The sequence below is a fragment of the Charadrius vociferus genome, unplaced genomic scaffold (assembly GCF_000708025.1).
Source record: "Charadrius vociferus isolate BGI_N301 unplaced genomic scaffold, ASM70802v2 scaffold306, whole genome shotgun sequence".
Classification (NCBI taxonomy): Eukaryota; Metazoa; Chordata; class Aves; order Charadriiformes; family Charadriidae; genus Charadrius; species Charadrius vociferus.
This window is the reverse complement of record NW_009648963.1, coordinates 1,675,020-1,700,780: the sequence shown is the minus strand read 5'-3', so window position 1 is coordinate 1,700,780 and position 25,761 is coordinate 1,675,020. Positions and strand designations below refer to the sequence as shown.

The 25,761-nt window shown below is 36.7% G+C and overlaps 1 protein-coding gene across 1 annotated transcript in view; it reads left to right on the top strand.

Moving 5' to 3' along the window:
• Positions 1 to 25,761, top strand: part of TAPT1 (transmembrane anterior posterior transformation 1) — a 44,519-nt gene that overhangs the window by 12,959 nt on the left and 5,799 nt on the right. The window contains exons 4-12 of the mRNA XM_009887630.1: positions 4,166 to 4,328; positions 8,153 to 8,288; positions 9,176 to 9,273; positions 9,430 to 9,499; positions 17,832 to 17,912; positions 18,786 to 18,895; positions 20,440 to 20,499; positions 21,912 to 21,980; positions 24,343 to 24,419. Coding sequence (XP_009885932.1) covers positions 4,166 to 4,328; positions 8,153 to 8,288; positions 9,176 to 9,273; positions 9,430 to 9,499; positions 17,832 to 17,912; positions 18,786 to 18,895; positions 20,440 to 20,499; positions 21,912 to 21,980; positions 24,343 to 24,419 — 864 coding nt within the window. The remainder of the gene's footprint in view (positions 1 to 4,165; positions 4,329 to 8,152; positions 8,289 to 9,175; positions 9,274 to 9,429; positions 9,500 to 17,831; positions 17,913 to 18,785; positions 18,896 to 20,439; positions 20,500 to 21,911; positions 21,981 to 24,342; positions 24,420 to 25,761) is intronic.

Sequence of the window (25,761 nt, the reverse complement as noted above, 5' to 3'; positions counted from 1 at the left end):
AGGACAGCCCAGATGTCCTGAACACATGTATTTACTGGCTTATGAGATGTGAAAGTTGTAATTTAAATTATATTCAGCTGTGTAATCAGCCAAATTGTGAAACAATTCATGTAACTTTATTTCTGGAATCCAGTCGGAAATGAGAGGAACTGCATCTTGGACAAAGGCTCTCATGATACTATCTTTTAAGAGCGGAGTTCACTAAAGCTGGGAAAGTGTTAATATTTAATTCACTTCTGCAGCATCACTGTATGTGTGGGATAGCTTTGAAGGAGAAGACCAACTGATTTCTGTAGAAAGATTCTACTGCTTGCTGTTTTGTAACCAGAATGATTAAATATAAAGATTGTTATGCTCTTTATTTATTGTTCTTCTTTTCTCATTCATGAGTAAAAACACCCATAACAAATTTTCATATGAAATCTTTCCCTCTGTATTGTCAACTGTAAAAATACAGTCTTTTGAAATGACTTAAGCTGTTTCAACTTCTCATATCTCTGTTCATTGGTTTCTAGAGTTGTACAGTAGCTCAGTATTGTCTAGTTCTTCCCTCTTAGCTCCCTACTTTCAAATGAGATATTGAAAGTATTATCGGCACTATGCTATGTATTTCTTGTTTGTTTCTTTACCTTTGTTTAGTTGTCATAGCTTGGCTGATTACCAGCTTTTTTCTTTGTTTTTTTGACATTCTGTAGTATTCATGGTGTGGATGAATAAAGCATTATGAATTTGTATGTGACATTAATCATGAGGTCAGATTACTTAGTGCCCAAGATTGTTCTGAAGTTACTTTCCACGGTTGGCACTGAGTAGTTACTGGAGACAATAAGTAGAAACATATGTTGAGAAAAGTGAATGCAGAAAACTTAATGTGTGTAATGGGTGGGCTGAGACTTTTTATGACAGGCATAAAATCACATCAACCTCTGTGTGTTCATATGTATTACACAGTTTAATGTGAAGGATAGGAATGATTTGTGACAAATACAGATTAAACCAATGTGAGCCTGATCATATACTAAAAACTGCAGTGTTTGATTCTCACTGAACACTGACTACATCATTTCATAACTGCAAGCTTTGCAGTTAATTCTGTATATTTGCCAAAAGGTGAGAAATCATTAGACTTAATCCATTTACTTGATTTCCTTGACTTTGTAGGAAATAATTATCCCCATCCCATATTATATTCAGAGCCACACCTCAAAATCCTTTTGTAAATGTTATTAGCCAGAGTGGAAGAGGATTCTGCTCCAATAGAAGTGCATCTGTGTATTTATGTAGTAGTCACAGTTAATCTCTTTCAATCAGATACGTGGTAGTTGTAGACGATAGATTACTTGTCTAGTCGATATGAAGGGGTCTTTCTTAGTGTTCAATGAAAGAACACTGGAATATATTTGAAATGCCAGGATCTTTTCACTTTATAGAAAGCAGTTTTCTGTAGTCAGCCTTTGCAGTAATCCCTTGTACTGACGAGGGGTTAGAGGTGCTGAGAGCTCTTCTGTCATCAAACTGAGTAAATTGAAACTGCGAGGATATTTTTGTGACTTCTTTTAAACATCTGTTTGAAAGAAATTGTCACATCTCATGTGGATGAGAAGTAGAAGAACTACTTTGAATAGAACATTAATAGAGTGTATTTTTAGTTAAAACTTCAGGGGGAAAATGGAGTGTTTACTGCAGTTTTTTCAAGATATACAGACTACTGAAACTGAATCCAAGTCACTTTGAGAGATAAAATTCTCTAAAAACATTATTTGAATGTACTCTATTCTACAAAAGCTTAATTTTTTTAAGGCATAGCCACCAAGTGTAGTTGATCTGACCCTTTTGGGCAGCCTTTGTATTGGAGCATAGTGATACTCAGTTTGTTCTGTACAGAGTGCATTCTCAAAATACTTCACCTTTCCAGTGTATGGGATGCTGTGTGCAAGTTTGGATGCACCTTTGTATGGCATTATTCTCCTGAGTTAGTTTTCAGAGTTGAGACCACTTTTAGAAGAGCACTTGTGCTCTTGGTTGTGTGTAGTGTTCATAGGGTTTGGATTTCCCTGTGATGGTTGCTATCTGCTTTTACATTGGCTTCTCCTGAGTCGGTTTTACTGAAGCGAGTGGAGTCATACTGATGAAAATCAACACAAGCAGAAGAGCGATAGGGTTAACAGTACAGAATAACTACAGCCTGTGATTGTGCTGGTGGTTGAGCATCTTTGATGTTATTTGTAAGCCAGAAAACCTTTAACATGGTAATTTTCAGTCTGTGTTAATTCATGGACGTCAAAGATTTTCTTGTGAGAATCCTTCTGAAGGACTGCTTCAGAAACTTCATAAGCAGGTTCTGTTTACTAGTGAATTTCAACAAAAGACCATACTATTGTAAACATTAGTACCTTGCCATAGTTTTAAAACATAAGTTTTTGAAGTGGGTGTCTCTTTTGCTAGTCGAGTTTTCTCTACCAGGTACTCACTACCTTTCTAATTATAAGATAGGTGATGGCTGGAAGAATGAAGATGCAGGCAAATACTGGATGTGCTGGAAAATAGACATTTGCTGTTTTCTTTAGGTTTGGAAATTGTTGTTTTCAGTTAACTCAGTTGAGGAGGGGGCGGGAAGAAAATTCACTGAGGCTTTTTGTCAAGGACTTAGTCTGAAATAAAATGTGATGTGGTTACTGTTACTGAATGACTTCTGGGAGCAAGACAATGTCGCCTGGGGTGAGAAAGCTACTCTAAGCAGTTCTGGTGTGCGGGACCAGGTTGAATTCTATTATTCAGAATGTAACTAATTTTAATACAACTTATGCAGTGTAAAGTATATAATAAAAGGAGCAGTTGCACTCAGTTCAAAGTGTAATACTGTAAATCTGAGAGTTCTGGAAACATTCTTGCTCATATTTCTAGAATGAGCATCATCTATTTCTGAGTGTTACAATGCATGAATTCTGTCTTAGGGGCTTTATTCTTTTGAGTGGAAGACAACAAAGAAACCCTAAGTATAACACTCTAGCTCTGACGTGTTTAAATTGAATGAGTCACGTAGCTGCAATTTTAACTTGTCTGCAGGGGCTGTAGAATGTCTTGCCTCCCAGAGGTCATAAGTAACTGTTTGGATATTTTTTAAAAGAGCATGAATTTTTATCAACTTACTCTAATTTTTTTCTAAACGTCTTGTGAGTTTATGGAAGCATTTTCTAATCTGTGGATAATGTAGTGATTCAAGAATACAGAAAATGAAAATTCATAACTTTCATTCTGCTGATTGGTTCCGACTTTTGTGAAAGGATAACTTCTGTGAAAGCCTTTCACTATATATTAAAAATACATACATGTAATAGAAATTATTTTTCTATGGTTTTGATATTTTAATCTCAAATAACCTTTTGATTTAATTTGAAAGCTTTCTAAATACTTTGCATCCTGTTAATGCTAAACAAAGTAAATAGACAAGTAAGTACTGCCGTGCAATTTCATTATGCTTATGGCTGCTCTTGTGGGAATTGAGGTAAAGCTATTTTCTTCCTGTAGTTTTAACTTATTGGATGGAATTGTGTAATGATTCATTTAGTCTTCTGGGTTACTTGTGGGACTATAGACAGAAAACTTCTGCATTGGTTCAAGATCAACCTCAAGCTCTGATGTCAAATTGTTTGCATTTACTGCTGTAGAGCTTAGAGCTAAAAGAAGATATGGAATTGCGTTTAGAATCTGTTCCTCAGAATCTGGTTCATTATACTGAAATTGAAGATGACTGCTTCATTTCTTTTTCTTTTGGTTATAGCAAATACAATTTCTGTAACTGAGGAAGTCAAAATGATAAGTAGAATTGGCTGGAAGAGGGAAGGTAAATTAAGAGCCAAAGGGCATGCATGCAGAAGGTTCTTAATAAGCAGGAGCTCTTACCCACCAAATACAGTATATTTTAATTAAATGGATATGACAGATAAGAGAATGTGATCCTGTTCAGGAGTGTGATCTATAAATGTGCGTCATGGCCCTGATGCTCCTTATGTGTTGCAGTGAGGCACAGGGGAAGGGGCACTAATAAACTACATTAAAAATACATCCTTTGTTAACAGCTTCTGTAAATTCCTATTGTTTTGGTAACATTTGCATTTTGTGGGTATATGACACTTAGTGGAACTTTTTACCCTTTGTATTTCAGTGATAGACGTTTGCTACAACCTGCTCAGGTATGTGACATTCTCAAAGGAGTTATATTGGTCATCTGCTACTTCATGATGCACTATGTTGACTACTCTATGATGTATCATCTGATAAGGGGACAGTCTGTCATAAAGCTCTACATCATCTATAACATGCTTGAGGTAAGAATGGTGGCATCAGAATATCAAGCATGCTTTTTTCAGACTATCTAAAATATTGTGGTATTATAGTATTTGTACTTAGAACATGGCACATCTCTTATTCTCACTTATTATCTCTATGATAATAAGCCTAGATGCAGTGAAACAGACAAGTTCATGTAAAATATGTTTTGTGTGTACCGTTTCATATTGCCTGGTTCCTGGAGCTTATTAGTCAATTTAGTTGAATAAAATTTGAGAACTGGAAGTGGAACAAGGAATGTCTTAAACTGAAATGCAAGTAGTGGAATGAATGAGGTTTTGGACTCATTGAGAGAAGTAGAAACTGTTGATTTGAAACAGTGATAAGATCCTGAGAGAGAGCAGAGAAGGAAGATGGTAGAAGACAAGAGATTTGGTTTTTAATTCTTTATTATGGAAATATAGCTTTCGTTGTATGCAAGGACACATGTTGCTGCTTAACCAGTCTCAGTCCTGGCTAGCAGACGAAAGCCTTGAGTACATAAACAGTAAGTTGAATGAATATAGTAAAACAAGAAAAGGAAATTCTGGTTTGGGATGTAAGATAAAGAGAAATTCTGGGGGGAAAAAAACCCTTCGTTTTGTTATTAATGTAAAGCATGAGACTTTTAATTGCACTTCTGTGATCAATGGTTCACAAAGTAAATAATGTTTTCATAGCTACAATCTTATCTCCATCCTGCAAATATAGGACACACTAGGAATACAACCTCTTAAAAGGATGCAGTCAGAGCTTTGTACACAAGAGTTACTCTACTAGGATTCTGGGATCTCTGAGTAACATTAATCCTTGTTTGAACATCTGTTGTACCTGTGTTTGAAGACTGCTAGAGTGGGGCTACACTTTGTGCGAAGTTTGACTATTTTGTCTAAAGACATTTGTTCTTTCCTCATGAAATATGACAATATTGCATAAGGAACACAGTTATCCGAAGTGAAATAAATATACAAGCACCTCAGTTGTTTATTCATAGGATTTTCTTTCCTTTGATTTTAGATTTGCTGAAAAACATGTACAAATATTAAAGTACAACTATAAAGTTACTATGTGGAATTTAATTGTATTGGGAAATACTCATCCATATATAGTTCCATAATCTGTGAGAGATTATCACTTACTAAATAAATCCATGTGCTCAAAATAGTAATTTCTATTTATTTCAAGACTACTTCAAGTCACTTCTCTTAAAGCTGAGAAAATACACCACTATGTGTTTACCACGTAATTGAAGGGAGACTGCAGTGGTGGCTGTGAATTGGATGCCGTGTGCCATTCCATTCTGAATGAAGAGTTGAGTTTAGTTTCTTTGCTAGGTTTGGCAGAACCAAAAGTCTGTCTCAGCTACGACAGCTGCCTGAGTTTGTTGGGGGGGTTTAGGGGTTTTTGGTGTTGTGGGTTTTTTTTGTTTTGTTTTTTTTTTTTTAAGCAAAGGGGGATGTCTTACCACTCATAGTTATCAGAAAAATTACATTAGACTTAGGAGTTGGAAACTGTGTTTAATTTGCATGGTGTCTCATGAAACCCAAGCAGAGGGCATGTTTTTTAACAGGCTTGGTAGGTTGCAGCCACAGTATTGGCAGAAAATGTCACTGAAAGACTTGGTTGATAGTCAGCTTTCAACAGTTTGAATGTTGGCTTGCTTAGACTACTTAGGTGAATTTCGTTATAAGTATTTGCTACTAATGCAAGCAATGTTTTTTAAGAAACTGTTAAATACACTTTTTTTGAGGTAATAAACTTTAGATTTTTCTGAAGTTTTCAAAATAGGCAGATCTTTTTAATTTAGTTAAATCACTGAGCAGCAGAGATGTTTACAATGTCCTAATGTTTTCGGCTGTTGGCAAGTCCAGGGAATACTGTCCTGGACAGATACGAGGAATGCAGAATCTTCAAATTATGTGCTGAATGCTCCAGATGGACAGCTTAAGGGGAGCATTCAGCACATTTGGCTTAAAATGACACTTTTCTTTTTTAGATTCAGACCCACCGGCTCCTGCTCCTTGTGAAGCCCCAGTGTGCGTTATGCTGGTGACAGCACTCACCATGGAATTCTGCTGGAGCCTGGAGCCGGCATGTAGGGTTTAGGTAAGTCGTATTTGCAAAAGCAAGCAACAATATTGTGTGGTGGGTTTTAATATTTTCTATCCTGGCAGCTAAGAAACAAGGACTGCTTAAATAAAAAGGAAAGCAAAGCCACCATTTTATCTATTAAAACCCTCACAATATTGTGAACAAAAACTTACCAAACTCTAAGTATCCTGTAGTTGGTGTTACTACACCAGGTGCAATTCCTCAATGGGTCATCACAATGAGCAGGAACCAAATAATGCAGACCACCTTAATTTACAAAATTTAAAAGCCGAAAACAATACCACTGTAAATATCTCTCAAACTGATGGGTTTGTGAACTTCAGATTTGTCATAATTCATCAGCTCGTGGTTTTGTCCATTTTATTTCATAGGTGATGCTTAACGAGTAGCATATCGTACAGTTTGCTTGAGACATCCAGTAAAAATTTGTTTTAATTCAGCCTTCATATTTTAGGAAACTTCAATAAATGTTGGCTTGAATAAGTTAAAGTATATGACTTCTCTTCCTTCAGTAGCTTTACCTTTAGAGCTCTTAATTAACAAAGTCAGGAGATGATCCCAGATCTAGGTTTACTTATGTTGTCCAAAGAACTTATATTCTAGTTAATAGGTATGGTTCAGTATTTACAGGTACATCCCGCACCTAGTTCTGTATTGCTACATGTTGCTGTAACATGTCCAAAACTGTTGTCTTACAGAAAGACAGTAAAAGGAATTACCAGTTGTCTTTATTAAGTAGAGATAATCAGTTTCTGTTTAGTTAAGTTAGTAAGTGATAAAAGATCTTTTTTTAGCCAAGCATATGCATTGTGATACCGAACTTAATTTTTGAAGTGCTATTTTTGTTGTCCTGTGCAACTTAGTTTTAAAATTGCTCAACTCTAGTGTATAGGCAGAAAAAAAAGTCTTTCCTTGTAATGATCTTCAGTTTTACATGTTTGCTGATGAAGTAGTGTTGAGAACTGGTGGAACTCCATGTGACCTTTCTTGCTGTGGTTTTGAATTACAAGCTCAGATTGCTCTCCGTGTTTTTCCTATGTTTAGAATTACTGATAGTTTTGTTCCTACTTGTGCATGTATTCTATGGGTCACACTTCAGATGTTTGTAGTTTTTTCAAACTAATTTTCCCTTTTTAACAGACTTCCTAGTTCCTCTTGATCACTTGCTTTTGTGTTATAGTATTTTTCATTTTGAATTCTGCTTTATGCAGAGATTTGTATTGAGTATATACTTTATTCCAAGATACAAGGAAAGAGTACGGCCAAATCTAATTTCAGTCATTTTTGTACCTGTAAGCTGACGTTGTTCCCTAGTGCACGTTTTAAATGCCTTTTTCATTATTCCGCCCCCTGCCGTTAAACCCAGAGGGATGGGAAAAAAAACATTTAGGACGGTTTGACACAACATACATATTCCTTTATCAAAGGCTGAAGTCTGAACTGTACTTGGATGTCTTCCAAAGAGGCATCTAAGATAACACTACATGGTTATATATTGTAAATACTGTTGAGACGGGGATAGTAAATTTGAGAGGGAAAGTAAGCTGCTGAGCATACAAAAGGAACAGTATCACTGTGAAATCCAGAGTGGAAATGGAGTGCACAAGAGATGGAAAGCGATAAATACGTGAAACTTTTGAGGCTGAGCTGTACTTACGGTGGCAGAGAGAAAAATATTGCTTTAAGGCAGTAAAAAGTTGTTCTTGTTTAGGTGGCTGATCGTCTGTTTTCTTCATTTGGACAAGATATTTTGGATGCTCTTTATTGGACAGCTACAGAACCTAAGGAAAGAAAAAGAGCTCACATAGGTGTGATTCCTCACTTCTTCATGGCAGTGCTGTATGTCTGTATCCTTTTTCTTCAATAAATTGCAAATTTTTCTGAATTAAGTTACACATTTTTTTGTTTTGTTTATTTTATTTTATTTATTATTTTATTTTAATATATTTGAAGAATTGATAGTATTCGTAAATAAGAGTTCCTTTACTTTCAAAATAAGATTGCCAATACTATGGGTTTTTAAAATGAATGAAAAAACCTTTTAACCTGCTTCAAAAAAAACTTCATAATGGTATACCACTGCAGTAGTAGACAGCTTTTTTAATACCTAGTGCATAGTAAAATGAAATACAGTAATTGGATAGTTCATGGAAACTTTGATTTCTGATTTGTATTTGAGTATTTTTAGTAGCAGGGTCTTGAGGACAGTGGGGTTTTGTTGTTTAGTGGAATGTTGCAGACACCTAGCTCGAAAAATTTTCTTGAAATGAGGGGATAAAATCATGCATATTCAGGATGCAAATGAGTTTAGTGTGAAGTAACCTTACAGTGAATTGATGAAAATGGTCTGTAAAGAGGTATGTAGTCTGATCGATGTGGTGATGAATTGAGAGTTCTTGTACTTTACCCTGTTTTCTCTGAAATCTTTAGGCTAATTCAGAATCCTTCTTTATCTCAGATTTTTTTTTTTTCTTCAGGTTGTGTTGATATTTCTCCTGACTAATGTCATTGGGCTCTTCTAGAACAAGAAAAATGACCATAATTATTACATGCTACATGCACTGTGGGTACATTACATACAAGTACTGTAGTGCTGTAAATCTAGTTGACAGGGAGATAGAAACTTTTTTGTTAAACTTTGGAAACAAAACAGGAAATCTGAGTTTTGATGCTGTTCAGTACTGTTGTGCAGAAAAATTATTTCCAAATATGCTTTCTTAACCCTGCTATCTAGTCCTGCATGCTATTCTTATAATGGTTCAAGCAACAACCCTAAATGTGGCCTTCAACTCCCACAATAAATCACTGCTTACCATCATGATGTCCAATAACGTAAGTATGTAGCTTCATTATATAGCTACCCTAATTTTTTTAGGCATCCTTCATCTTTGTGTATCATATGTCTATTTGCATATTATTTGATTGTCTGATTTGTTTATATAAATTTTTTATCAATAAAAACTAACTGACTGTTTTTAAAAATTGCAGTTTGTTGAAATAAAAGGAAGTGTTTTCAAGAAGTTTGAGAAGAACAATCTTTTTCAAATGTCAAATAGTGGTACGTATAGATGTGCTAATCAGAAGAAAATGTGAAGTGAGATGCTGATATTTTAAATATAATCATTTATTTAATATTAATGGTAAACAAGCTTTACCTTGAGGAATTTGAACATTCTGACTTGACTTCCTCACCTTCCCTATTACGGTTTGGTTCAGTAGGACAAAACTGGGATTCAATTTCCAGGAAGACCATTTTTCTTTAAATGGCTAGTTTTTGTTTGAGGTACTAAAACAACCTGTTTGCTGGGTCCTAAAGTTATTATTAAATACGAATTTCAGAATTAAGTTATGATACTCAAAATAACCATGCTTCGATATCTCTGAAGTCTTCTTTGTTTTCAAAAAGTTGTCTTTGTAGTGTGCTATGTTGACAGTGATCTCAGAATGCATGTTGTTTGGCAGTTGTGAGGATTTGTGTTTCATGAGGAAAAGCTGTTTATAAGCATCCCTTGATGGTGGTTCTTCTAATAGGAGATACTGCAGTTTAAGGTTGTAATAGAGCTTCTTCACTTGTAATATTTTGTGTTCTTTGAACACTTTTCTTTCTGTTATTTTGTGCATATGACATTTTTGGTTAAAGCTATTTATACAGATAAGCAGACAGCATTTTTTTTTTTCATTCCAACTCCTGTGTTTTTAAACCAGAGAACTCAGATACTCAATAGGTTAAATACTGTAGCTGCTTGTTTAAAAATGGATGATTTGGATTTTTATATCAAGAGTTAAACTTTCAGCAGGCTTGCTTCAGGTTTTGAATTCTGGCCATTGATGCAATTTTTGTCTAATTCATCTGCAAACTGCAATGATATTACATGCTAATGTTAAATGACAATTGTTTTGTGATGCTTTAGATGAAAGACCGTTTACATAAAATCTTAAATATATTGCGTAACAGAAAAGTTAGCACTAAATTTTAATCTATTTCTTAGAAGTTCTTAAAAACCCAAAAAATAATCTTCCCGGCTGGGTTGATAAGGTTTTATCTGTGCTAATAGTATGTATTTTTGATTCTAAAATTTAAATACTTATATTTTTAAAATTAAATTTATTTAACTTTACAGTGAGAACATCTAAAAGTGGTGTTTAAATAAATGAAGAACTGCTATTAGAAATGGGTAGTAATTTCCTCCATAAAAAGCATCTGCAATAGTATGTTAGAAGAAATGTAGATCAATATTTTTTTGCTAGGCATTATTATTGAAGACCCATAATAGCAATATCAGGTATCCCTTTATCACTTGGTGGAAAAAGTGATGCCATTCATTATGCCATATGGGGTAGAAGCAGGTGAGTACATACATAGAAGAGTGCACAAAACAAGCTAATTTATTCCCTTCAAACAGATAACTTTTCCTGGAACCACTTCTCAGTATGGTTATAAATAGCAGTGTTTTTCTTCTCAGAAATAAATAACGTAGGCAGGTTTTTAGGCAAGGTTTTCACCTCTTCTGAACTTGAACAGATTTAGTGCATCGCAGCTTCGGTAAGGATGGATCAGTAGTGCTTCAGTTTATGTATTGTGATAACTTTGTTATCCTTTAAATGTTTTATTTCCTGCAGCTGAAACAGTAGTGCATCTTGCATTGGCATGCTACACCAGTGCTGTATCCTGCTGCTGGAACTGAGGCTAGTCTGGTCCTGTGGACTGAGCTTCCAGTTAGCCTTTGGACTACCTTGTGCCTGGACTGTACTAGACTGCTAAAATAAAGCACTAAATATAGGTTACCCCATGTATTTCCCACCTTTCAGTTTCTTACAGCTGTTTTCTCAGGTCTGCAGTCGCTGCTGTAGGGCAACAGTGGTAACAGTAGCTGATTAAGCTTAGACAGACTGAATGGATGCCCACTTGCTCCACCTGTTCTGGAGCTCTGCTCAAAATATTACTGTGTTCTCGAACACATGGTTTAAGTTTAGTGAAAAGGTACTGATTATTCCACAGAAGCTAAATATACTAATTTGGGGGGGGTGGGGGGGTGGGGAATAAGTTCAATCTCAGAGAGGCATCTGAGGAACTTGTCATGAATAGGTGAAACTGTCTTCTTATTTGCATGTTAATCAAAAGGAAAATAGGAACTAGCAGAAAAGTAAGATATCAGTGACCTCAAGAGTAGACATTGTGATCAAAAGAAGTTGCTACAAATGTAATTCAAAAGCAAGTAATCTAGTGAATAGAAGCATGTAAATGGAAACGAATGTTTCAGTTGTACTTTCTAAGACATGTCCTGTATTGTGCATTGAAATACCTTGCAGAGCTCTGCATGGTATTGAAGACACAATGTAATAAGACACCAGGATATGAAGTGCCACCAAGCTACCAGTTTAGATCTCGAAATCATGAAATCATTTTCATTTTGCATTGTGCTCAGCATTTGCTTGTGGATAGCAAGCTGATGTGTGACTGTACTATTTTTCCCAGTATTCCCCGTTCTGGACTTAGTGGAATCTGTGTTCCTTCTCAGCTTTGCATGGCCATTGAAAATTCTGCTGTAATAGCTAATTCATTAAAACTTCAGGACTTAAACAACTGTGAATCATCTACATAAGGCCTAATTGAACAGACCAGGAGATATACATTGGTTACAGTTAATCAAATAAAACCAAACCTGTTATCTTTTAGGTGCAGGGGGTCAACAAAGATCTTGGGGTTTGTGTAGCTGCTTAAGATTGCAGCTGCAGAATCTGTGATTTCAACCATATCTGCTCCTGCAGCTTTGGCTTGTCAGCTGCAGCAAAACTACTTTCACATCGTCACTCTGACTTTTACTAGGAAATTTATGTACACCCAGGCAATCTAAACTCTGTGGCCATTGCAAAAGACTTACATACATAAGACTTAAAACCTTAGTTTGTTGTAGCAGGGAGAAATATTTCCCTAAATTTAAATAGTATATTCTCTTTTTGAAATAGATATCTGTAAGCTAATTTTGTAGGGTTCAGGATTAGTGAGCAGAGACCAAAATTATAAAGAGAAGCTCTTTCATCATTGTTGAAAGCCCAGCACGCTGCTTTCCTTTATGCTTTTAAATATCTTATTTTAATTTCAAGCTATGCTCTAAACTAAATTTTTCACAAAACACAATAGTTCTTCATGTGAAGAAGTACATTAGGTGCAGTACATTACATTATTTTTTTTTTGCTTGGCTGTTTGGCCAGATTATTCCTTGTTTTTTAAATCTCCCATCTCAAAAACTTAACATATTTATTCTGAAGTTTCAGGAACTTCAGTGTTTTTCTTTGTAATTTCTTTCTCTTTTTTTTTTTTTTTAAATTCTGTTCTTCCTGCTTTGTTCCCAATTTATCAGTCTCTTTGATAAAAATATTGAACAGCCTTCATTTTTACCTTTGGTCTCTGATATTCAAACTGCTTTCTCATGTGGTTTTAGTTTTTTTCATTATAGTAATCTAGTTATTCACTTTAAGGATGAGGGATTGGTGGGCAGGAGTACATTTAAGATAGGTCAGTGCCTACTTGATGATTCCTTGTTCAGTCTTTGATCCTTTCTTGTGCTCCAGTCTCTTGTTAAGAGGTAGTTGTCACTAGAGCTACTTACAATTTGCTGAGATGTAAATGAAAAGATCTTGTTTTACTTCTTACACACTATGATTTATCACCGGCTTTTGATCTACACACATAAACAGAGGGATTAACATCAATTTTTTTTTTCCTTCCTGATTAAGGATTCCTGCATGATATGTCAGGGAATCTGGAAGGAAACTAGGTATTCTGAAGACTGTTTTCTACCCAAATGAGTAGAAGTGCCACTTCTGGATCTCTGTTCCTGGGATCTCGCTGCCCTTCTTGTTGGTTACCACTGCAAAGTACCTAAGTTCTTCAGAGTTCAGGTCCTTCCTGAATGAGTTCAGTAATCAATTGTTTGGGATGTTGGCTAATTAATTACACTAGTCCATCCTAGATGCAGTGCTGTCCTAGGAACATCCTTTATTTCCAGTCACATCCCTTTCTGTAGTCTTTCATGTGTTTTAAAAGTGATGATATCCTCTGTCATATTGGCACTTAAACTTTGAGTCGCTGTTGCTATCAGTCCTTTAAACTGAATGTCTCAATTTTCCAGAAAAAACTATAGAAGGGCAGAATGTGTTAATATGAGCATAGAGTTCCATTTGAATTGGAATGGCAGGGTTGATATAAGTGGAGTGAAAGTGTTTAAAAACTGATTTGGTTATGTGCAATCCTTTTTTTGGGCTTCACTTCACAGAACCAGTGTTTAAAAAAAAAAAGTACACCTTGCTTTTTTCCCCTATTGCATTTATGGCAGTATGTACATTACTGGCTTTGAAATAAATGTTTACCACCTCTATTCACATACCAACCCTAATAGGTGTCCATGACCTATCTTTGTGGAAAAAAGATATATTGTGGTTCCATTTTTGTCACGTGACCACTAAATTCTGATGCACTGTGTCCTGGAAGGTCTGATTCTTCTTTTTGCTTTTCATTATACTGAAATACATATTTTAAAGGAAACTGAAAGGCTTTAATCATATGCAGTCACTTGCACTACCAGTGGATGCATGGACGCACAAGCAGATTCAGTGGCATAATTGTCACTTCTCAAAACAGCCTGAAGAGTGTGTCTGTGGGGAGTATGTAGTATGATGTGTGACCAGGCTTCAGGGCCAGCCCTATCAAGAGTAGAGTTTAAGCACAATGTTAGAATGCAGTCTGGGCACGGTGTGTGCTGACAAGAGACCAGTCAGGGAGATAAGTATGTCTGAATTAGTGGTAGATGTCAGCTCTTCAGCACTTAGGAGCATAAACAGTGAGAAAGTAAACTTCTTAATCATGTGCTTGTGGAGATAGCTGAAGACTGTTTAAAATGTCCTCAGCCTGTTGTTTTGGCTGTCATTTGACCCTGTGTTACAATGGATGGAGTTATTAAAGCTATACTGTATTCTAATGGAAAAACAGTTCTTGATATCTTGGCTTATCACTAACACTTTGTGAAACTGAGTTGAAATGGTTTATATCAATGTTATTAAGGGTTGTCATGATGGATAATGAAGAACGGAGATCTCTTCTTCTTCCCGCTTTACTCTTTGTCATGCTAACACAGAATAGAGATGTTTCCTTTTGACAGTACCTGCAATCTCCTATGACTGAACTGGAATACTGGTGACTTGTTGCTGTTTCCCCAGTTTCACAAATATAGTATTCTACTTTCTCTTTCTTCTTCTTCAAGAGCATGATGTCCATAAGTGTGAATCTAGGCATGTAGCCTCACTTGTTCTTTAGTTCACCACATTATCTGAGAAGTGGCAAGACATGGAAATTCCCCTCACCTGTTTGAAGAAAAAATACCTGTACCTATAAATCATCAAATAAGTTCATAATAAATGCTGAACGTTATTGGTGCATATTTTGTATTCTGAAATTTTAGTTGGGATTTAGGAGTAATTACCATTGATTATTTTGGATATCCTGAAGGCTTTTTCTTTCTTTTGCCTTTGTCCTTGAGGGTGAGAAATGAAAGTAATTTCTAAATCATTTGGGTTTACTGTTGAAGCCCTTTCTCCCTGCTTGCCCCTCTGCCAAGCAGTTAATGAGAGGGGTGAGGATGAAGAGCAGGTGCACTCATTCCTCTTACTCCAAGTAGCCTTGAACAGCTGTGGCAGCAGAAATGACAGAAGGGAGGCCAGTGAGAAGAGGAAAAATAAGCAGAGGGGAAAACAGGTGTCAGCCTGTCATTAGTGGGGGGAAAAATGTTTATTGTTGGAGCATAAGAGGAAATCTAAGGCCAAAGACGGCCATTCTGAATTTAAACCTGTCATATGTTAAGCTGGTAATAAACATCTGAAGGTTTGGCTTGAGACATGCTTTAATGTTTAGGCCTGAATTAAGGTCCTTGCGTCCCACTTGAGAATTTCTATCTGTACAGACCACCCTGGAATCTGATGCTATGAAGAGGGGATCTGTGTGTTGTCTTATGTGTTATGTGTCATGGCAGTGTGGAAGTATGCAGTGTGAGATTTTTGGGAAACAGTCTGAGAACTCAGTGGTTACTTTCAAGTCACTAATGGGTGTGGTAGAGAATATAGATCAAGGAATGCTAGACTGCATATTAATCCATTGGTGACAGTGCCAAATGATATCTCATAATTAGAAAATACTGTGTTCTGGGAATTTGGGCAGTATTTGGTGAATTCAGAAGCACAGAAGAACATCCTTGACTTCTTGGAGTGTTATCGGCAGGAAACCAAGAAATTAGGGTTAGGCCTCACCTATGTCCTTGTTTCTTCCCCCATACATATGGCACTTGGTCTGTTTTGGAAACTTGTGCTTCATGTGACCTTTCCCCAGCATATACTGAAGGATGAGTTTATGTATCTGAAAATGTGCATTTTTACATGTATGCATGCAGTCTCATACTTCTTGAATTCTGTGTGTTTTTTGTTCCCCTCTCATGGAGGAGTTGTTTTTTTTTCCTTCAGGCTTGCCAGTATTTTGAAACTTCTTTTTTGAAATGAGGGATGTTGTACAAGAATACAGTAACTGCAACCATGAACATGGGTTTGTAGTCAGTTAGAGATGATGGCAGCTGCTGACAAAAAGTGAAAGTCAAATATGGTTTTGGCCATCTCAGTCCTTGTGTGTTCTTCTGAACGTTTCTATTTCTCCCTATTTTCTTTCAATTTTGACTAAAATCAGTAGGTAGAACCCCACAGAATATTCAAGGTGCTTAAGGAAATGAACCGTTTGGATTTGGAGGTGACTTACCCACAAAGAACATTATGTTTTAGGTTTTACCCCATTTTTCAATAATACAATTACAGGAAGGTTTTTTTAATATGTTAAGGTGATGCTTCCTGACGCAAGCTGTATGGGTTGTTTCTTGACATAGGGTACCAAAGTAGAAAAAAACACCCTGCCTACTCTGGGAGGGCAAGTCATAGGGCACCATCTCAAGTCAGGCTCCTTTTGTGTTATAGTTCTTATGGTTTTGATAACTGAGCTGATGTATCCTGATGTTCCCTCTTAAGATGGCAATGTGAAAGACTAGTAGGAACCTTGTAAATAAGATGTAATAGTTGTCTTGAAACACTCCCCCACCCACTAATGGGCCCAGTATATAACAATTTGGATATGCGTGATATCTAGAAAATGAAATTTGCCTTGCTAATAACTTGAAATGACAGACAGGTGTATTGTCTCCATTTTTGCACCAGAGGTGCTGGTTCTTTTTGAATCCAACAAGAAATGCACAAAGTTTATCAAGACAGAGGACTATTTTATTAACATATTAGAAAAGGTGGTAGCAAGTTACAAGTAAGTCCCTTCTGATGCTGGGAACCCTGAGTTGATGCAGCATCAGTCAGACCTCCAGTCAGGCCACAGCATTCTGCAGAGCTCCTGTTATAGAGTCATAGCATGGTTTAGGTTGGAAAGGACCTTAAAGATCATCTAGTTCCAACCCCTCTGCCATGGCCAAGAACACCTCCCACTAGACCAGGTTGCTTAAAGCCCCATCCAACCTGGCCTTGAACGCTTCCAGGGAGGAGGCACCTACAACTTCCCTGGGCAATTTGTTGCAGTGTCTCACCACCCTCAGTGAAAAATTTCTTCCTAATATCTCATCTAAATCTACCCTCTTACGGTTTGAAGCCATTACACCTCATCCTATCATGCCCTTGTAAAAAGTCCTTCTCCAGCCTTCTTGTAGGCCCCCTTCAGATACTGGAAGCTGCTGTAAGGTCTCCCTGGAGCCTTCTCTTCTCCAGGCTGAACAACCCCAACTCTCTCAGCCTGTCCTCATAGGAGAGGTGCTCCAGCCCTCTGATCATCTTTATGGCCCTCCTCTGGATCTGCTCCAACAGGTCCATGTCCTTCTTATGTTGAGGGCTCCAGAACCGGAAGCAGTGCTCTGGTGAGACCCCACCTGGAATAGAGTAGAGGGACAGAATCACCTCGCTTGGCCTGCTGGCCATGCTTCTTTTCATGCAGCCCAGGATATGGTTGGTCTTCTGGGCTGCGAGCGTGCATTGCTGGCTCATGTTGAGTTTCTCATCAGCCGATCAAGTCCTTCTCCTCAGGGCTGTTCTCAATCCATTTTCTACCCACCTTGTATTTGTGCATGGGATTGCCCCGGCCCCCATGCAGGACCTTGCACTTGGCCTTGTTGAACTTCATGAGGTTTGCACAAGTTGGTTCATGGTGAGGTTCACAACATTCCCTCCCCTCAAACATGGTAAAACAATTTGTAGAAAAGATTTTCTAATCCAAGACTTAATAAATGATAGAACTACAGAATAAGTAGATATCTGTGTATGCAAATAAATGTTTCCTTGGACTTAACAGCTTTTTTTTTAACTAGATATAAAAGAGAGGTTCACCAATTACGTGCTGCTACTAATTGTATGTCTAAGAAATATGGAACAGTTCTCATGGAATCCAGGTGAGTAAACTAGTAGAAAATTTAAATACAAAATGACAAATTCCTGTGCTATCAACTACTGTATTATTTGCTTCTGTCCTCAGTCTGAAAGATGAGAGTAACCAGGACATTTAATTGATGAATCTGAATTTGTCAAATACTTTAGATTATCATTTTTCTATTTCTGGCTTTCTTGTAATAGTGACTCTTATCCTTTCTGCTAGAAGTATATGCTGTTATGCTACAAACATGCATAGTTCTGTTTCAGGTAGTGTCTGGAATGATTTCTTCCCAGCACTTCCTTTTCCTTGGAGTACATTGAGGATGAAGAATCCCCTAGAGAATTTTATTTTGTGAGGCTAGTGAGATTGAAATTTGATAGAAGATTATGTAAAAACTTCCATTCATGATTTAATGTAGATTATACTTAGGATTTTAAATATTGAGTAAAATGTGGATTTTATTTTATTAAAACTTTGTTTTAATGATTTTGAGCCCTGATCTGTGTGGTGTACTTTGCTTGAATTTTACCAGTCTAACCAAATTTTACCTTAAGCCTCAAAAACCACAGGTGCTTTTCTCTATTCATCATACATACTGAACACCTACTACCTAGTACTTGCAAAAGTTGTCTTCCTAGTAGAGATAAAGCATTACAAAGTAGAGCCTTTAGAACCTGATCCTAATTGCGATGTGATTGTATAGTATTGATAAGTTTCTAGAACAGCAATGGAATAAGCGAGAACTTGCATGCTACCTATGGAGTGGTGATGTGAAGTTACAGACTCTTCAGGCTCTTGAGGGTTTTTGACTGTTGAGCAAAAGCGTTATAATTTTTATTTTGTATACTGGAGCCAAATTAAGTGGCCTAACTTGTTTCTTCTTGACCTTCAGATCATCTTTGGGTGTTATTCCCAGATGTTTGCATGGTGGTTGCTTCAGAAATTGCGGTGGATATTGTGAAACATGCCTTTATAACAAAATTCAATGACATCACAGCAGATGTAGGTATCCTGTATGGAATGCTGAGTGCTATTTTAAGTTATTGTTTATTTTACTATTACTTTTTCAATATTAAAATTTATTCCAGTGCAGAAAATGTAAAAATTGTTGTTTTCATACATAGGATATCATTTCAAAAAGCTTGGTAATTTCCTGATAGAATATACTTCTGAGGATCTTTATAACACCTCTGCTTCTAGATTAGTAGTTCCAGATCCATAAATTATTGAAAGTGTTGTATAACAGTTCACGTAATAACTACAATTCACATAACTGGCAGATCATTTTGTGAAGTGATTACTGGTTTAATTGACAGAAGATTACTTGTTCTACAGTCTAGACAGAGCTTGTACCTTTTCCTAGCAGAATGGATTGTAGGTTAAAATTCAGGCTTTAGGAAAAACAGGTGTTGTGAGGCTGCTGAATCTTTATTCTTGCGTGTGTGTTAAAGGTGGAATCTGAAATCAGAGATAAATTTTTCCACTGTCCCTAGAGCACTAATGTGAAGTGGGTTATCTCTTAGTTTCCTGCTCCTGAAATTTCTTATGCTATATGTATTATGTAGTCCCTCTTTTAAAACAGTAGATGAGGTTACTTTTTGTGTGGTGCAGGATGATACAGTGGCCATTTGTCTTGCATCTTGTGTGAATTCAAATGCACTTGGTAAACTTGTGAAGGGATGAGTTAGCACATTTTCACTAATAAAACCACTTTTCAGGAAATGAGATCAGAACTGGGAAGCATCTATAAAGTAACTACATTGCGTGGTGTGGAAACAAGTCTCATAGATATAAGTTCCCTTATGCCAGAGGCATTTATGCATGCCCTACTTTCACATAGAGAGTGTGAAAAAGAGCAATAATGAAGTCGCAATAGGCAAAAACGTAGCATGCCTCAGTGTGTTGAAACAGCTGGAAGATGGGGGTAGCGGGTGATGATTTTGCAAGGTTTATTTAACAAACTTTATATTTTTTGTATGAAGTTCTAAAGATTTTCAGTTGCTAGGTCAGACTTTTTCAGTTTTGAACACCTACAGTGCAAGTTGCCCTGCCACTTAACTTTAAAATAGGTGCTTGTCTGTCTTAGTATGCAAAACTGTTTCAAAGAGAAAGACAAGCTTTATTCATCTTCTGATATGATTTGCCTTTTTCGTGGCAACACTTGCTTGGTATATAAGTAAGCTTTCTCATTTGTTTACTTTGATCCCAGTGCTGCCTTTCATGTAGCTTAGAACAAATTATGAACTGTAAGAAAAAAGTAAACATGATTTCTCTTACTTGGTGTTTCTGAGTGTTTCTGGTGTTTCTGAATCCTCAAATTCAGTAAATGCTTTTAGCATTTTGTTTATGGTGTATATAGACAAGTTACTTCATTGCAGAAATAGAGACTCATCTGCAACAGTTAGACGTCAGAAAAACTGGCTTTGACTCCTTCAGCCTGTGTTTATAATATTTTTTTTACAGAAATATTTTATTAATATCTCTGTTGTTTCTATAGAGCATGATAAAAGATTAATCACGCATCCAATGTGCTGGATTTTTTCCAGGTCTACAGTGAATACAGAGCCAGTCTTGCATTTGACCTTGTTAGCAGTCGACAGAAAAATGTAAGCCTGAAAATAAAGGTGTTTTCTCGTATTAACTAACGTAATTGTTATGGGGGGGGGGTATTGGAACAAATACTTAAAGAAATACATAGAGAACTGTTATAGTCCTACTGCACTTCTTTTTTTAATACTCTGCTTTTTTTAATAACAAGTAACGGGAATATTTCCTTGTGATTTATATTCTTATTTTTATCCAGTTTTTCACATCAGTTCAGGCTTTATTTAATATATTGTTGAGAAGTCTCTTCCAAATACACTTACAGTCACGGGATGGTTATAACAACTTTGACATTTTTGAGATGTATGGGAAGTAAGCAAGCTTAACAAGATGTTCTTGAGATAATTTTAAATTACTGTTCTTTTTGCTTTATTTTAACTGTGTTGGATCAAAATGAAATTTTCGTTAGGAATTTATATTGTTTCTTCACAGATAGCATGCACAGATGTGTAGGGATGTTTGTACTATGCATGTTAGTGTTGCAGCAATGGGTATTTATGGAACGCACAGACTGCTTGTGTTTTTCGTTAGTACTGTTTTTTGGAAGACTATTTACAGCACAGCTTTCCTGAATGAGTCTCTTGCTCATTAGTGAGTGCTCTGGATGAGTGGTCTCACTATTCATTGAACTTTTATAATAATAATTTGTGTAGTTTTCTTGGGCATGTTTAATAGCTATTGCTAGGAATGCAATAGTTACCCTTCATAATGAAGTTAGACACCTTCCATTACAAATAATTATTAATAATTTGTTAATTAAAAAATTGTTTATGAGTTCTGAAAACTCCATTACGTTTCCTAAGGATCCTCTGTAGAAAATTAGTGCCTATGTGATGCTACCTACCTTTGGTATGACGTTCAATACTACGTGAAAGCTGTCGTGCAGAGTAGTTGGGTTTTGAGAGTGCCAATGTAAACATATTTTCAAAATTATTTTAACACAATTATACTGAGGTTAATTATAGATGTTTGTAGAATGATTTAAAATTCCTAGTGTGATGTAGTGTGATTCCTAGTGTACTTTTATCCCTGTTATGGATTTTTCTGTACAGTATTTGAGGATCAAAGTCAAATTAATACAAAAAGGTCTCTAAGCTAGTAATAATGTACAGATGAAATATCATAGCATATTTGGATTCATTGTCCTAATTGCTCTCGATTTAGACGTTGTTATACTCCAGTTATTCTTGATTTAGAGCACTGAAGCTAATATTGCTGGTCATGCTAGTAATACATCTTTGTCTGAGAGAACAGGTATCTGCATTTGAATTTCAAAATGTGAATAGGTACACTTTATACCAGTATAGTGCTTGTTAGCAGAAGTTGATTCTTATCTAGAGGGTGTGTCAAGCTAAAATAAGCCCATTCCTTTGCATAAATAGTTCATTATTCTTCCTCTTTTTTTGTTTCCTAGGCATATACAGATTATAGTGATTCGGTTTCCAGAAGAATGGGTTTCATTCCTCTTCCGCTGGCTGTTTTAGTAAGTTGTATCTCTCCTACCAGTTTTCTGTCAATAAGATCTCACTTTGAGAATATATGCCTCTGAGATAGCTAACTCATTTTGATGTTTTGGGGGTGAAATGATAACCTTAAGTAAATTAAACGATGCTGCAGGGTTGAGTTAGCTTTTGGTATAACCCATATCACATACTAATTACAACTTCACGAATGTGTTACTGTTTATCAGCCTTTCATAGAGAACTAAATATATATTAATTTTATCAAATTCATAAGCACTTGAACTGTAGCAGTGGAATGAAACTACATCTGTGCTTATTAGACATTTATTCCTTTTGGCAATTATCCTATTCATTCATTCAGAATAGTCAAAGCAGCTGGTTGCCAGAAGGTTAGCTAGTAGTGTACTAGGGTTTTTTTAGGTTTTTCGTAGGAGTCCTTGTGGTTGTCCCTGTAATGGTATGCTTAATGACTCAGTTGTCTTTTATATGGGGCATTGTGCTTCTGAGCTGTTGTAGAATACGTGATTGTGAAATAGTTGACCCTGTTCCATGGACGTGCTGCTATAAAATGAATCACTTCATTATTGGAATTGTGTCCACATGCTGTCTGTTCTGAATTAACTGTTGCAGAATGTTTTCTGTAAATAGCTGCTCTGATTTTCCCCATACATGCATGTAGACAAGCAGTAGTTATCATAATACTGGGAATGTGTCCTTGGTTTGCCAGCAAAGATGCTAATTTGTAACTTTCCTGGAAGAATATAAATATAAATTAACTTTTAAATGTAATGTTCTCCCGTAGAGATGGGGGGAAATACTATTGACAGGCTTTGCCTAGTTTTTATCCAGGATTTAAAAAAACCCAAAAACTATTAGAATCATGATTTCTTTTATAACTAAATATAACTTGGTGTTCGCAGACAACACCAAGTTAAGCCGAAGTGTTGATTCCCAGGAGGATAGGGAAGCTCTACAGAGAGACTTGGATAGATTGGATCATTGGGCCGACATCAACGGTATGAGTTTCAACAAGGGCAAGTGCCAGGTCCTGCACTTGGGCCACAATAACCCCATGCAGCGCTACAGGCTTGGGGAAGAATGGCTGCAAAGCTGCCTGGCAGAAAGAGACCTGGGGGTTCTAATTGATAAGCGGCTGAATATGAGCCGTCAGTGTGCCCAGGTGGCCAAGAAAGCCAACGGCATCCTGGCTTGTATTAGAAATAGCGTGGCCAGCAGGGAGGTGATTGTGCCCCTGTACTCAGCACTGGTGAGGCCACACCTCAAGTATTGTGTCCAGTTTTGGGCACCTCAATACAAGAGAGATATCAAGGTGCTGGAGCGAGTGCAGAGGAGGGCAATGAAGCTGGTGAAGGGCCTCGCAAACAAATCATATGAAGAGCGGCTGAAGGAGCTGGGACTGTTTAGTTTGAGGAGGAGGAGGCTGAGGGGAGACCTCATCACTCTCTACAGCTATTTGAAAGGACGCGGTAGAGAGGTTGGTGCTGGTCTCTTCTCACAGGTGATTAATGACAGAACAAGAGGGAACGGCTTCAAGCTCCAACAGGGTAGATTTAGACTGAACATTAGGAAAGAATTTTTCACAGAAAGAGTGGTCGGGCATTGGAATAGGCTGCCCAGGGAGATGGCTGAGTCACCATCCCTGGATGTGTTTAAGAGCCATTTAGATGTGGTGTTGGGGAATATGGTGTAGGGGAGAACTTTGTAGAGTAGGGTAGATGGTTGGACTCGATGATCCCAAGGGTCTCTTCCAACCTAGACAATTCTATGATTCTATAAATACATCCAGTGAGAATTCAATTGAAATGATTTTTTCAAGTTGTGTTGTGATATGTTACCCTGTATAATAATAGGTTTAAAACAAACTCAAGTGCTTTGCTAACTTGGAACCCTAACTGTGAAATACTGAAGTAAAACTGAGATTTCGGGATCATCTCTACTGAAACTGGGGATTCACATGCCTAGTCCACAAAGCAATTTCATATTTAAAACGTTAGCATAGTGTTAAACACTGATTCTGTTTTACTGCATCAGCATCTCTTGATATTTTCCTCAAAAATTGTTAACTCAGCTTCCAGCCCTTGACTTTTGGGGAGGGTTTTTTCACTCGTTATTCTACTTGGAAGTCAGTAGTGAAGGAAACATTATTAGACTGTAGTTTGGCAAAGTTGTTGGTATAATACTTATTCAACCTAAAGTCTTGAACAGTTAGCCCTACCAAGGGAAACATTAGAATAAATTTCTGTTAATGTAAATGTTTCTACTTTTGTCTTGAATTTACCAAGTAAGAAACATCTGTTAAAATATTCTATTAATAATTGTGTGCTGTATGTTTAACTGTTTTAACTTTTATTCTTAAAACAGCTCATCAGAGTTGTAACAAGCTCAATAAAAGTACAAGGAATCTTAGCTTATGTTTGTGTTGTGCTGTTCTACTGTGGGTAAGTAATGCACACAATTGAAAAGTGTTTATCATTATTTGATCAGATATGTGAAAAATGCTTCTGTTGATACTTTTAGGTATAAGTGTAAACACAGTTTATGTTCAGTAGAACAAAAATGTAAAACACTTATGCTCATAAACTGAAATTGAGAGTGCAGATTGGTCCCTAAGTACTTCAACTGCATTGAGGGATTATAGATCTCAATAAGTAACTTCAGTAATGAAAGTAACTAATGGAAAAATGATTGAAAAGAATTTTTGACAGACAAGTACCATACCTCTGCATAAAAGGGGAAATTGAATTCAAAGGAGTGAAACTTTCTGTGAAAAGAACAAAAGATTCAATATGCCAACAAAAACAAGCAGCTTAAGTGCTCTGGGCAGATCATGAATTCTCCTCTCTGGTAGTTAAATGCAAGGTTTCTTCATGTTAGGAAACTGCTATATGAAAAAAAAATAAATACAAGGCTCACCTTTCTGGGAAGGAGGGGGTGTCAGTAAGTAATTTTAGTTAAGGAATATAATGTCCTATGGCAATTTGTTTTCCAAAACCGATGATTTGCAAGTATTCCTTCACTGCCAAGTCAGTTTATAATTGTGTTATCCTTAACTTCTCACCAGTTGATACATACTTCTGAGGCACGTTTAGTTGTACTTTAAATCCAGTCTAGTTTGCCTATCTTGAGGCACTTGCTGTAGACTGTATGGGGATGACCAGTTTCTAGGAAAGCTGCATACTGAACTGTGTCAGCGGTTGTTGTCTCTCAGTACTGATTGATATTGGAGTCCTCCTAAAACTGATCATAAAGAATTAAGAGGTTCGAGTTACTGCAGCACAGAGAACCTGCCTATGGTATTGTGGGAATCTCTCGTCCAATGCCCTACCAAGTTGTGTTTGTAACTGAAGGCAGCAAGACAAAAGACTAGGCAGTGTTTCAGCAGGTGCACTGGAAGAGAGCAGGCTGCTGTTTTACAATACTTTATAAAAAGAATGGGATTAGTACACATTTTTTTAAATAGATGGTCTTCTCTCTAATGTGACCTTGATCTGCCAAAAAAGTAGCACTTGGTCTGATATGTCTAGTCCACATCAGTGTAGAGACACATCTCTTTGGTGTCAAATAACTAGGACTTTGAGAGGAATTTGCATATAGGTGAAATATTAAAATATTAGCCATATTCCTCTGCACCATACTTTGATTTCTTCCCCAGCATACCACATGCTGCGCCCATGTTCTCCCTAAAGCCAACTCTATAGAATTGAAAGCACAAGCCCCTCATCACATTCAAGCTGTGGTATATCAAGTTCAGTACCTTCATTCTGCTCAGTGGTTTTTCTT